This window comes from Nipponia nippon, unplaced genomic scaffold (genome assembly GCF_047370975.1).
Source record: "Nipponia nippon isolate SJK-2023a ecotype South Korea unplaced genomic scaffold, ASM4737097v1 scaffold_3, whole genome shotgun sequence".
NCBI lineage: Eukaryota > Metazoa > Chordata > Aves > Pelecaniformes > Threskiornithidae > Nipponia > Nipponia nippon.
The window spans coordinates 44636525-44653155 of NW_028262347.1; the positions used below are offsets into that span (position 1 = coordinate 44636525).

Sequence of the window (16631 nt, forward strand, 5' to 3'; positions counted from 1 at the left end):
TCATAGCACACATTTACAGTACATTGCTGGCCTTTTTTGTTTAAAAATACCACTACTGACATTTAGAAATATATTCTATTACTAACAACACTATTGTTTATTATCATTGTTGCTATTATTAAAGCCAAGAGTCTGTCTTCTGAGTTACAGTAATGTGTTCAGAAGAATATTCATTTTCTGTGAACCCTGACTGTCTAACCTTAAGAAAAAGCATGGTTCCTCAACAAGGACTACTGCAAAGAGTTTATTTCATGTACGCTTTAGTAGAATATTCACAGCTGTGAAGTAAAATAGATTAGTTCCAGATTTTTCTCTTTGTTAAAAAAAAAAAAAAAAGAGAGAGAGGTTTGGTAAAGATAATAAGAATACCTTATAGTAAACTGGCATGTATCATATTGTCTCATAAAAGAGCTCTTACTCTTAGAGGTATATGAACCTTTGCACAAACCTTCCTCCTTTAAGATGCAAAAAATAGGGGTTGCTTTACCTGTAAAATCAACTTGCCTGTATGATGAGGTGGAAAGGTAGGTTGTCATTTCTTCTTATGCCATCCAGCCAGAGAGGTGTGTAATATAAATCTATGCTGCTTTTTCAAACTTTAGTATGATACTGCAATGCTCTGCTTTTACAATTAAATGTCACCTGCCACTCTACTGCATAAGAAAGTACCTATCTGGAAACAAACCGTGGGGAGCATTTGGAGACCAAGAATAAAGTTGGCAGCCACATAATTAAGGCACGCGCCACACTGCCAACAGGCCTTTCTTCAGGTGAACATGATGACACAAATGACGAAAATGCTGCCTACGTAGATCTGCTTTTCGACTTTTCAGACTTTTTTTCAGCTTTTCAAACTGTTTTTTTCCCCAAACTTAGCTAATGTGAGAAAGTATGGCCTAATTTGTTTATCTTTTTTCTTTCCTCTTTAGTATATGGAAAACTTTCATGATCTATATTGAAGGACTGTTTATTATAAATTAGACACTGCACAATTATGTCTGGAACAGATGATGTATCTGTGGGCTCATTTTTGACTGTGAAATGTTTGGAGAGGTTTTAGGGAAAAAAACAAAAGAAACAAAGGATGGGATTATATGGCAGGTGCCCAAGAGGTTTGAGGGAACTAAAACACAGAACTGGTGAAATATGTGATGTGCAATCCTGGAATCAGAGGAATGAAATATGGCGGTATAATGAAAAATTTTAAAGGATTCCACAGCTGAATTTGGCAGGAGCAGACCAATATGTCTGATTTACATATGAAGGAAATTAATCGAAATTATAATCAAGAGAAATGACAATTGAGGAAGAGTTGAACTCTTTTTTTTGTAAAAGAAATTCCTGCGTGATGAAACTTCAGAGTTATTCCATGAAGACAATAAACATATGGATGAGGATGATCAGGTCAATATGTGTGTATTTTAGCTTAAAGACCTTTTGGAAACAGATTTCAACAAATATTTTTTAGAGACTAGTCTCTCATAGGATGAAAGTGAAGATTCTTTGAGACACAAATTATAAGTTAGAAGTTAAAAGATAGGAATAAATGGCCTTTTTTTAGAATGGAGAAATCCCAGTGACATCCCACAGGGATCCATGCTGAGACCTGTGTTCAGCATCTTCAGAAACAATTTTGAAAAAGTGGTGTGAGGATTGAGGTGAAGTATGCTGATGGTAAAGAATCAGCCTGAATAGCTGAAACAAAGATGGACTACCAAAAGTTTCAGAAGTTCTTATGGCAGAAAACACTGCATGATAAAATGGAGGATGAAATTCAACAATAAAATATGCAAATCAGTGAACAGAAAAAATAACTGTAACTATGCTACCATGAAGACAGGCACTAAATTAGCTACTACTATGCAGGAATGGAATTTTATGTGAGAAAAATATATGAAACAGATGTAATTGGCATCTTCCTAGTGGCAGCCTGAGTGATAATCCAAAGCGTCATCTGTTCTCCAATTTCACATGTGCTTTTATTTGCATGTACATAGTTACACCACAGTTGTACCACATACCTGTATGCAGTTGTACCACATACTGATGTGGTTAAACTACGTTATATGTGCAGACATGATAGCATGATGAGGCTGCTCGTTTTTGAAATAAGCTTCATTGTTCCTGGAGCAGAGGTTTCCACAACTGCCTCTTCATACTCATCCTCCCCTACATTGTGGCCATGTGCAGGGACATTTTTTAATAGTAGTATCAGAGTAATATAATGAGTCTCCCTTGAGCTACTCTTTGTTCAGAAGGTATGCAAGAGAGCCCCTTCTCTTACAGCCTGTTATCCAAATAAACAAGCCAGATGAAAGGTGGGAAAGTATATGTAGTTGCAAAAGTTTAAATGCCTTGCCTAACACCTTGGCAGGCACAGCTGTCCAGGGCAGTCTTGCCACCTAAACCATGCTACCTTTTCTACAAACCAACATACATATATTTTTTAACTTAAATCGCAGCATGGTTTGGGTTGGAAGGGACATTTAAAGATCACCTAGTCCAGCTCCCCTGCCATGAGGGATACGTGCTGTGTGCTTCATGTTCCCCACCTGTGAGGTATTACAGAACATAATAGATTTGATAGTTTCTAGTACACTATCCATTGACTTAATGGTAGTTCGCAGTGCTATTACGAGGCTGATTTTTATGGATAACATGTAAAAGGCTCACCAAACACCTGAAATCAAAACAGCTGAAGTGGTTAGAATATTGTATATACAACACTGTAATAACTTTGTCCTTTCCCTTTTACTAATCTTTTTCCTGTGAGGACTGCTTTGTCTCTGCTATCTTACATACTCTAAACAAAGGTGTTGTAGCCGTGCAATAAGGGAAATGATAACTACAGTAAATTTGTTGGCATACTAGTTCTTCCCAGATGTAGAACTGAGTCCAAGAATTATAATCTGAATCCCATGTCCCCAGTGGCATGATAATGCACTGTTCCCATCCACATTACTAGGCCTCACTGTTGATTTGGCTGTTAGCCTCCCTAAATGTGATCTGTTTGAACAGCTCATTAATTTGTCACTGTATTGCACTGTACCAAACAAAGAAGTCATCCTTACCTTTTACTATGTTTTTAATAAGGAGCTCTTGTGCTCTTATGGGAGAAAATTCAAGTATCAACTTTCAGCCAACTATGAAACTTTAAACTTTGTTTTCAACGTTAGTATCATCTGTCAGGCCTTTTTGTTTAAGGTGACAGTAGGTGTATGAAAAAGCCCTTTATAACTAGTTCAACAGATCTATCCGTTGGTCAGAAAATGACCAAAAAGATTTAATGCAGCAATTAAGAAAATAAGGGCAGTAATGTCTCATGAAACGATAACTTAATCTTTTTCAAGGAATTAGGAGTTACATTACACACAGAGAAGTAAAGTCCCTGTATGGATAAATGACATTCAAAGAGAAGACATCAATATTTGCTTCTAACATTTTAAAACCTCAGTAATTTCAAAGGAAAAAAAGAACAATCTTAGTAGACCATCTCATTTAAGTTTTATCAGTTTAGATCATGTAAACCCTTCATTTTAGCTAACCTGAATATTGATGAATTTAAGCCAATGAATTTCTTAATTAAAAAGATTTAAATATCTTGCTTTCTTCCATTTTCTTGCTTATCTTCTGTCTGATGATGCTACATTCTTTTCCTAATAAAACGGTGTTATTTTTCTAGCAAACTTTTACTGAGTGTTATTTGTACTTGCGGTCTCTTTCTTCCACTTGCCTGTTTCATAGACTTCTGCTTTTATAGTAAAATTGCTGTCTTTCTATCACATGTCTTGGCCTTTTTCTAACTTTGTGGTGGTTTTCAGTCCTGCAGTTCAGTGCATTTAGTAAGGCTTGTAGGGTTAGTGCCCTTCGAGCCCCTCAGACTTGTTCTTTTCTGAGAAGCAGAATTATATTTTCTCTGATTTGGGCGACTCTCCAAGCAAGAATTTAAAGGGATATTCTATATCTTTGAATGAGAGGGAGCTCTGTTGTAATGCTTATCTGCCTTTAAAAAAAAAAGCCAAAACAACCCACTGAAGTCTTTCCATTAACTTTAGAAGGCTGTCAATATGGTCCTAAAGCCAAGAAAAGGAAGGATTGTTTTATTCCCGTATCGTGAAAGATGGAGGTCAGCAGAACTAAGCCCTCATCCTCAAGTATTCACATTTTATGGATTAGTCCTAACTTTAAAGTATGCGATAAAAATATTTTCACTTCTTTTCATCTGACATTGGGGGTTTGGCCACTTTAAAGTCACCTTTTTAATCTTTTTGATGCAACCATGAAGGCTCTTTATGGCCAAAGTTATCACCAGATTTATTGTGCTGGAGGATTATGAAAGCAACAACCAGACATTTGATCAAATAATTGAACTGTTATGCCAATTAGAAGTGCAGATGTAACTCTTTTGGGTCAGGAGACACCACATGAGAGCCCATTTGTTAAGGCAGAGGTTCATTTAACAAAACATGCATGATCTGGTTAACCAGTACTACAGTTTCCCAAATGATTATCCTATCGATGAGCAGTCCCCAGTGTTAGATACCTGGTCTGCCCTGGGGAACACAGCAAGGAAGCTCTTTTCTTGCATACCCCTTCTTTTTTAACTTGAGGCAAGTTTAAAGCTCTTATTTTATGATACTTTTATTAGAGTGCTTAACACAGAAGTTGGTTGATACACTGATAATCTTTTACCTGTTACTTGCTGATATATTTATCTTGATTGGTAAATTTGTTAAATGATGACTGGGCATAAGCTGGAACAATCACACGCAAAGCAACAATTCTTCAAGGACTCATTTGTCACATCTGAGGAGGCAGAATTAGCCTTTATCCCATGTCTTCTTATTGAATATCTGTAATTTTTTGTGCAGCTTTTTTCAACATCATTTGTGCCAGGTAGCCAGTCTGTAGATCCATGAAGCTGGCAAACCTACAGAATGAAATAGTATTTTGCATGGTCTCTCTCGTAGACTGTTTGTAAAATTAATACGTTCTGCTTGCTGTTAGTCACTCTATGGAGGACTAAAGCTGCAGGTTCATGGTTAACTACCATTGTCAAGCTGACTGTTCATAGTTAAGACAAATATTTTCTTTTAATAGACTCTGAAGATTTTAATGGGAAAGTAAATAATGTTGAATTTGAAATTACAAATGTTTTAAATTGGAAACCTGACTCTAGAAGTAATTTTCATCTATTCAGGCAATAAAACTGTAACATGGGGTTCCAATCAGAATGCCTTTAATTTTTTAATTAACATATCTAATCCTCGAAGCCACATTCTAGCAAATAGTTTCATGAGTAAGTGATGTGCCAAAATATGTAACACTTGTCAAATATAAAACACTTGTCAAATAATTTATAGCAACAGTAACTGTGTAGAAATAATGATGTGTTTCTTGACAATTTGTGTGCAAATTTGTGTCCAAAAAAAGAGAGACTACATTTCAGTGAATATATTATTTACTGTGAATAGTTTGCCCTGCTCTAGTTGCAAAGAATACCAACAGTTTGCTTTTCATCAGTCCCATGATTTCAGGGGAAATCTTTCTGGATGCCCTCATTTTTCTGGGTTTCTGGAAGCCCTGTAAGGGTCAGTAGTGAGTTCCCTGTGGGAGACATCCCTTTCCATCCTTGTCCTCAGCTGGGAAGCACAGTGCTCAGATAATGTTGGCTTGTACCTATTTTTCCATTTGTTCTACCTTTTCTGTGAGCAAAAGATTTGATTACAGTTGGCAATGGATTTATGCTCTGGTTCCATTTTCTCCAGATCAATGATTTCAGACTCAATTACCTCTACATGCCTTTCCGTCTCCACCACCTGATTCTCCAGACCTTTAAATTATGCAGTGAATGAATCATTTTTATTCTGCAACAAAGGAAAGATTTCTTTCCATTTGTGCAGATTAGCATGGAGGGCTTCCAGGAAAGGCTTGGGGAAGTTTCTTGCCATGAGAATGGTGATTTGGAGGCAATGTGTGCATGGTGTGACTCAGAAATTGGATCCTCTTTCTGAGGACCTTGCCATTTAGTGACCACACAGCTTGAAGAAAGTGACCTTTTCACCTTGAATTTCTGCTTTTGGCTTAATGTTCAGCATCCAACAGCCCTTTGGCTATACTGACTCTAAAATGTCATAACCTGATGGCTGCCTGAAAAGGCAGTTCACTGTAAGAATGACTGCCTGAGTTGGATTGCCACTGGTGGGTACAGCTTTGTGGGCTGTTGATGCCCATCTTCTACTGATACAGCAGTAAAAGATGAACAAAAACCAGCATCATGTGCTGCTGTTTCGGGAAGCTGTGCAGTATGTTGGCAGCAGTAAAATGAAAGCCTTTTGCTGTGCTTGAAGTGGGAGGATGCTCAGGCTAGTCACCTGTGGATGCTGCTTAGCAGTTTATGGCCTCTGACTCTCAGTGTTGTCGGTGAGCTATGAGAACTGTGAATTAAATTTACTCTGGTTTAGGTCAGGATAGGAGTATTTTTGGTTTTGAATACATAGAAACTAAACTTGAGCAGTGTAAATGAACACATTTAACATTCGTTATATTTTAAAAAATTAAAGCTTTGTGCAAGTTCCAGCTTTCTAGCTCCTGCCATCATTTCCTGGAGCTCAGAAAAGGCAAATTTATCACCACTATGTCTTGTTCTTTTTTTTCCTGTTATGTTGTGCTTTATCATTACAACCAACAATGATAAAATATTGACATTTATCATGCACTTATTAGTAAAACAATACTAATAGGTCTCATATAAATAACTGTTTAGATATTTAAAACTAACACCACCAACTGTGCTGCTGATTTGTGGTTCAGAATAGCTCGTGTTGCAGAATACTTGGAAACAAATACTTGAATGTTCCCAAATCCTTAATCTTCAGAATATCTCATTTTTAATTAGAAAGGGATTGCAGTAATGTGACCTGTGCAAAAGCCAGATCTGATACACAAGCAGGCAAAGCTAAGTAAATGAAACAAAACAAAATCTGTTTTAAATGATCATTTCTCAAACCTTTTAATATAGTTCTCTTAAAATACAAAAAAGAAAACCAAAACCTTTCCAGTGAGCTCTATCTGATTAACCAACTTTTCCAAAATTAAGAAACATTGACTTAGAACAAGGTTTTGAAGTATATCAAGTAAAATATTCCCTGTCATGTACTTTTCATTATCAGCAGTATATTTTAAAAAAATATTTGGATTTAAAAAATATTGTTGGCAAAACCTCAGAACACCCAACAACTCTATATTGCCATAAAATCTACTACAAAAAAACTATGCATAATGAAGAAAATATGATATAATGATTTATTTTTCCTGTTGCTTGTATACATACACACAGATACTTGTAACGCATCTTTCTCAAGAGTTGTTGAGAGTTTATTCTGCCTGAGGTGTATCCTTTTGGGAAGTCACTTTTAAAGAAGTAGGAAAGAGTTATCGTGGATGCATTAGCAGACATCTGGAAGTTGTTTGAGGGTGAGTCAGTAGCTGGAATAATCTCACTCCCTTTGAATTTGCATCAGTGAATCTACTCAGTCATGTTGCTCTCCCGCATTTCTACTCAACTGTGCTACAATGCTAGAAATGTCTCATATCTTACAGGTGTATTGCAAGTTTCTTTGCCATATTTTGAGTGAAAATAATCACATAATCTGCAGCTCTGTAGATGATGCTAAGGAAAAGAGAATTTATGTGCATGTGTGCGTGCATGAGCAATTTAGCTCTTAGGTTCTTAGTTCCTAAATGTGTTTTTCTTTAAATACTTGTATAGAAATACATAACATCAGTGGAAAAATAAGTACTACTATTATTCCTTTTCTCTCTCCTGTAACAGGATCACCTACTATCTTTCCTATAACTTTCATGTGGATTTCTTCCCGTTCTGAGACAGTGTGTATCAGTGCCATCTGCTGACTCCAAGCAATATTGCTCCAATGTTTGAATAGCTATGGGGAAAAGCATTTGACAATACAAATTTGTACAGGATGCAAAAAGCAGGGATTAAATAAAGTTACACAGAATGTATATATATAATTTTGAAATGGTACAGAAGAAATTATTACACCAGCAAAATGAAAAAAGCCTTCCAATAGGAGATGCTTCTTGGTGTAAGTTGTGAATGAGTTTTGCATAATTAATGTGTTTTCACTGATTATCTGGAGATCAACCCCACCGTAAAATGGCACAAGAAACTAACAGAGCATGATCATGTCAGGTGCCAAGGCATTTGTCTGCTCTCCAAAAACACTTAAATATTTATGCCTAAATGCTCACTAAATCTGAGCTAAGATGCTTTACTTCTCCTAGGATTAAGCTCACTAGAAGTAATAGTTTCAAATGTTAAGTTCCTTCAGAAGAAACTCAGAGCCCAATAAACAATGACCAAACTAATTCTGAGTTTCCATAAAATTTCCTGAAAGGTTAAGTCTGAACAGAGCTAACGGTATATCTCTGAAAATATCTAGGAAGGAGAAAGTAAATTCTACTTTTTTTAATCTACTGTATATTTTTTTCAGTATTTTTAGAGCTTTTTGCATTTGTTTGTGTGTGTGGCTATATATGAAAACCTCTAAGGAGTCATTAAACCAGAAGGAAAATAGGACTAATCTATCTCTATCCAGTTCTCAGTATGTCCCTGGATGCTTTTATGGCCACCCTAGTTTGCAAGTTAGCATATTGTAGGGAACGAAATAAAAAAAATGGGGAAACAGGGTATTAAGAATGGAAAAGAATGAGTCTTTACACTGAACAGTTAGAGAGATTTTAATGAAACTTTCAAAGAAGATAAATACAGCCACTTTTAAATTGTCTTCTCCCAGGCTGCATTTTGACTATGTAAGCACACTGCACAGTGTTGTTATTGGTTAATAGTGATAGAAAATTTCTAACGGGATATTGAAATAGAAAGTTTCTAACAAAAATAAACCCTAGCATTCCCAAGCACTACTTTAAAAAAAAAAAAAAAAAAGGAAAGCAGTGCTTTGCTTTTTCGGCTAGGAAGAAATATGGAAAAAAAGTGCAGTGAAGTTTAGAAAAAGAATGTCCCGAGAAGCGGGACTGACAATGAGCTTTTGACTGACTGCCCGGAGCTGTGACTCTGTCTTCTCTGTTGCTTGGCAACTCCATGTTATCACAAAGAAACTGATATTAAGTTGGAACAGGCTGGATATGGTAATTTACGTGGGAAGATACTCTTGCAGTGGGAAAACCATTTTATTTCTAGTTTCTGTCAGCATAAGTAGGTTTCACATGATGAACTGTAGTACATCCCCTGTTGGGTGCATTTTACCTAAAAAGGTAAAGAGTGACTCTGCCTTGGAAAGAGACTGTGCAGAAAAAAAAAAAGAAAACCAACAAAACTCCCCACCTTGTTATTCGTTAGACCTGCTCCTAGTGTCTACTCGGACATTTCTTCCAGCGGTAGTGACAAAAGCTTGTTCTCATACCTGTGTGGATCCAGTGCAGACTAGAGAGATGGAACTAGATCATTATCATTTATGCTATCACAGTCTCTAGGAGCTGTCGAGATTTGCCCAAGGCCTCACTGTCTTATACAAACATTAAAAGATGACCCTCACTTTATCTAAATAGTCCCTGTTCTTTCTTTTGCGTTGGCAATAGTTAAGTGCTAAGTTTCAATTGCACTTTATTTTTTCCCTGCTGAAAGCAGAGGCTGCACATATAGCAGTTACAGAATAATTTGAAGACCAAGACAGAAACTGTCATTCAACTTTCAATTTGGCTGGTACTGTACTGGTGGGAAAAGACCCAATTTTTATTGAGGTGTATAGAGAGAATGGCAAGGGTATATATGTAAAGCAAATCTCCTCATGAAAGCTTTCAGCCACAAGAGGTACATAATCCATAATGGTGTTTATATATTTCGGTTTAGGTCTAAGATTTAATTAGAAAGAGAGAAAGCACAGAAGACTCAGGATTTAATGCAAAGCCCTTTTTCTTAAATGTCTGGTTTACTTATAGATCTGCTGAACCACTACCACTGTCTTTCTGCATTTCCATCCTGCATCATTTCTAGTAACTTAACACCAACATGCAGTCCTACAAGTAAGGAAGTACTTCACATATCTTCAGGACTCCCTGTTCTGGCTTTGGTCAGCAAAACACTCCCCGTCTCCAGGCTTCTCTTTACTGCAGAGTTAACTTGAAATATAACTCAACTTTTGCCCTTGGCTCAAATCCCAACCATACACAAAAACTTCTGACTTGAGTATGTTGATGCTGTTCAGCTGAAGGGATTGGCCTGGACTGTCAGAAGGCACAGGCAGCAGCTTCAATTAGCATAGCGAATACAGCTACCCAGCGCTGCTCCAAGAACTTGTCTTCATTGCCAAAAAAGGTGTAATTTTACTGTGGGATAATTAGCCTGAATTAACTATCCTTATTTAAAATAAAGCCCTCCGTCTCTTCTCTTACAGTGAAGACATTGCTTCCCTATTAACTCAGAGTGTCCCCTTTGCTGAGGCTAAGCCAACTGAAGAGGAATGAACTCAGCAATGAAAACAGCCCACAATGTCCTAGGCATCAAATAGACCCATAGACTGCAAGCAAAGTCCTTTTCTGAACTGACTCATGGTGGGGAGGTAGCTTCTTTCCTCACTTTTCATTTGGCCAGCACAGAATGTATCAGCTTACATCCTATGTACCAAACTAATGAGTTTGTCTTCTTTTTAATTTACCACATCACCTCCAATATATCAAAAAATGCTCTGGGCTGTTATCTGACTTGGAGGGGAATAATTACTGGACTGACTCCAGCAGCAAGCCTGGATTAATTAAAACACAGTGTATTTCCCAAAAAGGTAGTGACCAATTTTATTCTGAGTGCAACCTAAACCAACTTTACAACAGAATGGAACAGATGAACTTTGCTTTACCCTGAGGCTTTCAGTACTTTTAAACTGAGTTCCCCTACTAAATCATTAACAGCTGACTTGCTATACCCCCTTACCACCAGCAGCTAGTGGCTAACTTTACCCACCTTAGCTGTTGTCTTCCAAGCTAATTGCTAACACAGACCGCCTGTTTCTTAAGCCCTGGCATTAGGGTAATATAAAGCTTGCAGGCAGTCGCCCATACCTTATGTTCATTGCATTTGCTCATGCTTGCTGTAGAGTGTTTTCTATGCCAAGTAGCAGCATCCTCTGGCTCGTGGGCCATGCTACACTAAGGGCAGCAAAGCTGTAGCACCTCCTCTGTGTGGCAACAAAAATACCTCTACACTCCCCATCGTCTAGGGTTGGGGTTGGTTTTTTTTTTTAGATTGAAAGTGCTCTTTAAACAGTTTGGTCATTGTGACTTTTATTAAGGAAAAAAAAAAAGCTGCTTCCTGTAGCATCCATATTTTCTGTATGCAATGTTTCTCACTGGTGAGGAAAAATTGCTGATATGTTTTTTTATTCTTGAATTCTGATGAGCACAGAACAAATAAGGGTACAAATGTGAGACAGGCAAGGAGTAGTTAGGAGTATGTACCCAGCACCTTTCTGGGGTACACTGACCAAGGGAGGGGGCAAAGCTCTGAGGAGAGATGATGTGGGCACAAACCAAGACAGGGGATCCCTCCCATTGTGGCCAAGTGGAGCTCTCCAAGAGCACCGCTGGGAGCCCAGAGGAGTTCCCAGGACTGGGGAACTGCTGAAAGCCACTATTCCCATCTTGCCCACCATGCCTATTAGAACCTGCAATTAGTTTCAGCTAGTCATAGTCTCAGAGAGTGTTTAAAGGAGGGTGGGAGTAAGAAGGGAAGTTTAAATGTCTTTTTGTTTCCAGCACTATCCAAGTGTCTCATATAAGACTGGATGACTCAGTGGGCGAGATATGTAGCTTGCCACCTCCAAGATTTTTATTTCGTATCTGTCTAGGTTTGTAATGACTGTAGGGCTGAATTTGATCAAAAATTAAACTGGATTCAGAAGCACTGTTACTGGCTTATATTAATGTTATGAAGTTAACTCTCTCAAGTCTTTTCTATAGTTATGGCTTCTTGTTGACTTGCAAGGATTGGTACAGAAATTAATTGAACGGCAAATTAAAATAAGAAATAAGAGTAACTCAACTTTATTTTTGTTTGTGGTAGTGTTATCAACTCTGAAAATAGAGCTGGTCTCCTTTGTTCCAGTACCAATCCTAGCATGGGGAATTACAAGGTGCATGTGTGTTTCCCTCAGGGTACAGACGAACCACAGAAGCTGTAGGTGAATAAACAGAAATGTTGAACCAAGGTGCAACAGTGATTTTATGTGCCTAGAATGCAAATTAATCCACAAGCTGGAAAGCCAACAGATATGGGATTGGGAAGGCAGTAAATTTGAATTTTGGGTACTAAACCACAGAAAATCAAAAGACAAGAGCAGAAAAATCTTCTAAATGTTAAAGAAAAAACCACAATCAAAAATATCAGCAGAAACCTTTGCCCCCTCCAATAACATTGAGTATTACTCATGGTTTTGTGAATTTTGACGGGTGGTGGTACAAAAATTGTTCTATCTACTACTGCCAGATGGTAGGTTTCTTGGTTTTAAAAATATGAAAACAGCTTGATCTCATGTACCTTGGTTTAAAAATAAAGCTCTTTTTATAGCATGTCTCGATTTTGACAACCATACTGTGGCAGTAAATATTGAATTCCACGTGTAAGCATGTAAACCAGACTCTTATTTTAGTGGTAGGCTGATCCTCTGAGTTTGTGAAGTCCTCAGAAAGAGGACTCGCAGCTGAATGTAGTGGCTCTTTGTGTTTAACTCCAAAGTTTGATTTGGTTGTGGGTTCAGCTTTGAATTTAAAAATGCATTTCCTTGTTTGGTAGCTTTCTTAAATTTAATTTCAAAGATGTGTAAATACGAAGTTATCCATCATTTTGTCATGGTAAGCCTGGAATAAATCTGCAGTAATTAAATGCAATTGAATCTATAAGTAAAATGATTTCTTCTTCATATTGCAGAGCACAGATAACTCAAATATATCTATAATTGCTCAGAACAAAAAGTGCTTTGACAATGATATTGTTTGCTCAAAGAATGTTTTCATTACTGTTGGAGACACTGAGATTTATTTTAGTGAACCTTCTGAGAAGCAGGTTAGTTATTTTCTTTCTTTTTTGGGTTGCCCTTTAAGATAAGCATTGTAAAGTTACGACTTTAAAGGAGCATGTTTTTGGAAAATGCCTCTCAGTCTGAGTTAACATAGTACAAGTGCCTAAGCCTGGATAAAGCAGCAGGTCCCAGGAAAAACCTTATTTTTTCATTGTTTTTTTCAAGTTCTATTTGTCCTACAAAGATGACTGCTCAACAGCCTCAAGCATATTGGCATTTATTTGTTTCTTTCCACTTGGTTTTGAAAGGGAAACCAAAGTATAAAATCAAAGAAAACTTGAATGATTGAAAAGACAAAATATCAAAGTATTAAACAACATTTCTAGTAATATTATTGATCCAGCTATATCCTAAAGATAAAGTATTCTTCAGTATACACTTTGTTATTAATTGGCTGCATACCTTGGTAGAATTACTTTATTAGATCTTAATAAATATTCATTTCTGTCAGAAGACCTTAAGGGGACAGGAAAAAAAATCTAACTATCAGCTTTGGAAGGCTGGATATTATACTGTGATACACTTTCCAGAACAGGACATTACAATTCTGTGGGATAAGAAGACGATGATGCATGTTAAAGTTGGACCTCGATGGAAGGTGAGCCAAAATAAAACCCTGAGACTTTGTGTAGCTCTCTGTGTTGCTAATGTGATCTCTGATTGAATAACTGTGATTGTCTTTTCTTCGTGACTCACTTTCCCAGTGATACAGCTGTTTATCATGGTGTTCAGGTTGCTAGCATTTCCCAGGTAAGAAGAGACGGAGAATGTGATTTAATGGCTGGATTCCTGAAGAGAAGGGGTGGTTCCTACATGCATATTTACTCTGTTGCTCCACACATTGCAGCCTTGCAGATACGCAGTGATTCAGCTCTGGCTCAAAGTTACTTTGAGGGTGGGAAGAGAGGATTAGTTTTGAGTTACCCAGTTCACTGCATGTTTTCATAACTGCTGAAGCCAATGGAACAGAAGCTTCCATACCTAGTGACATGGAAGACAGCAGGTTTGTAACACAGATTGGATTAGGCCGATGATGGAACTGCACCCTGAGATACAGTAGAGGCTGCTGAGATGAACAGATGGAGTCACATCTTGGGTTTAAATTAAGAAGACAAGATACAGGAAAGGATCTAGACAAAAACTGACATTTAAACCTAATAAGTATACTGTGACAGGGCTCAGCCATGATGCAGGGAAGAATACGACGCTTCTTCTCTTGCCAGTTGCTCTTCTCTGTTCTGTTCCTACATCATATCTGCGTTGGTGTTTCTGCAACTCTGTCTTTGGGTCCTGGCAGAGTAACCTTATCTGCACATTCAATAATTACATTCCTGCTTCATCTCAACCATGAACACGCATATTGAAAGGGGACTCTTTCTAATAAAAGAAAAGAAAGCACTCTATGCTAGAATACAATATCAGATTTTTTGAAGTGTAAGTAAAGTTACAGTGACCATCTAATCTGGTTTTAAAGCGACATTATTATAGGCTTTTTTTCCCAATACCCATAAAATGCTTACTTCACACACAAATTGATTTATCAGCCATCAATACACATAGTGAAAAAAAATTCTTCTGTTTTTGAGTAAGCTAGCAGGGAGCTGAGTTCTACGGGTTGCATGCAAGGACAGAAATACGTCAAGCTATTTCTGTTTCCAATAACTGTTTTTTACAGAGGCTCCAGTTCAGTAAGATAGTGTCTACAGCAGACCTTAAGGAAAAAGAATTCATTAGAGTGAGCCACAGCACCCTAGAAATGCAACTCTACATTTTACTCTTGTGCAGAAATACCTTTTTCTCTACGTATGTATATGTGTATGCATGTATATATACTTTTTCCATCAGCAGCACATACCCCAACACAAGAAAGTTGCAGCTGTCTCTTTTGTAACTGCTATTACAAATGTTCTTGCTATTGTGATCTAAAATTAGAGACAGCAAGTTTTAATGACAACAACTAGTCAGGCTTCACAATCGTGAGGTAATTCACCTGAACTTTTGACTTTTGGACTGGATGCACTACTAAGATTTCAGAAAAAAATAGGACTAGATTCCAGTCCCTTTTTACAGGCAGACAGTAAGAACAGGTTCTGGAAAACAGGAAGGAAAAAGGAAAACATAAATTTCTGTTAAAAGTTTTTGCAATATGGAACTGTAAGCATAACAGAGTGTCAGATATTTTCAAAGTATAAGTCAGAGTTGCATTCACCTTTTTTAGTTTAAGAATGTTTTATTCCATGTATGTAATTTGTAACAATTATTGACTGTCAGTATATGTAAAAAAAAAAATCCATCTTCTCGTTTAGGGTAAACTGGCAGGTTTGTGTGGAAATTTTGACAAATATACTTCAAATGATCTGACTACATCAAACAACATGGAGGTGAGAAATGCACAGGTGTTTGGAGACAGCTGGGTATTAGGACAGGTAAGCCCCATGTCCAGTAAAAATTTAGCAAAAAAGGATGATAATTTTCTTTTATAAATGAACACGTTATAAGCACATGATGTACAGGCATTTTCTAAACTCATGGTCAATGTATAAGAGGGCATTTTAATTTTTATGTGTGTAGATGTGAAATGTGTTAATAATGTCTTATGTCATAGCAAACATATACTGAATTTAAATGATACCAAACAATCTCTTCAGAGAAGAATATATTTTTTCCGATATAAGATAATTATCATAGCTGTCTGGATTTCAATTTTCTACAAAGTTAGATACATAGCTTCTGATATTTTGGATTCAGCCCAATTTTAAAAACAATTGTAATTTCTCTGGCATTGGAGGCATCAGGATATTGAAAGTGAACCGAATCTGAAGGCTGGAAAAATGTCTGGAAAAAAGTTTCTTTCTGAACACTGAAAAAAAAATTGGTGATTTTTCTTTAGTTGCAGTCTGTAAACAGAGAACAAACTGACAAAGCAGCAGTGGTGAAGGGGTGAGACAGAAAAGGCTCAGAACAGCAACAGACACAACCCAGTATGGAAACTTAGTTTCTGAGGAGAAGGGAAGAGGCTGTAGAGAGTGGATGACCTCAGTTGTGTTTTATAACACAGGAGAATAGGTATTTTGTTAATTTGTGCTGAGGAGATGTAAGGTTTTATAGCCTTGTGAACCTCCTGAAAAATCAGTGTTTGTAGAACGCTCCCTTAGGATGTCTGTGAGAACCAATTTTTAATCTGTTCTCTCCTTGACTCACAGCAGGAAATTGAACCAAAACCTCTCACCTCATGAAAGAATATGACACCTATTCTGCTTTGGAGTAAAGATTTTGAGGCTTCTCTCCCTCAATATCTCCCTTTGGATCTATTTTACTCTACATAAAATGTTTAAATTGTGTAAGCAAGTGAGGCAAATGTGTAGTGTTGGTGGTTATACTGCTCATCTAGAAGATGGTACATAAAGGAATGTGTAAATACTATGTATGAATTGTATGAATTGTATGAATTTTTCTTTTCCAATTTATCAGTTCAGTGGCTGCTTTTACAAGTGTGTAGTGTTTACATAGCACATTAAC

At 37.1% G+C, this 16631-nt stretch overlaps 1 protein-coding gene across 1 annotated transcript in view; it reads left to right on the forward strand.

Moving 5' to 3' along the window:
- The window catches only part of OTOGL (otogelin like), a 98315-nt gene that overhangs the window by 38675 nt on the left and 43009 nt on the right, over window positions 1–16631 (forward strand). Inside the window, exons 27-29 of the mRNA XM_087764422.1 lie at window positions 12962–13096; window positions 13564–13710; window positions 15419–15538. Coding sequence (XP_087620548.1) covers window positions 12962–13096; window positions 13564–13710; window positions 15419–15538 — 402 coding nt within the window. The remainder of the gene's footprint in view (window positions 1–12961; window positions 13097–13563; window positions 13711–15418; window positions 15539–16631) is intronic.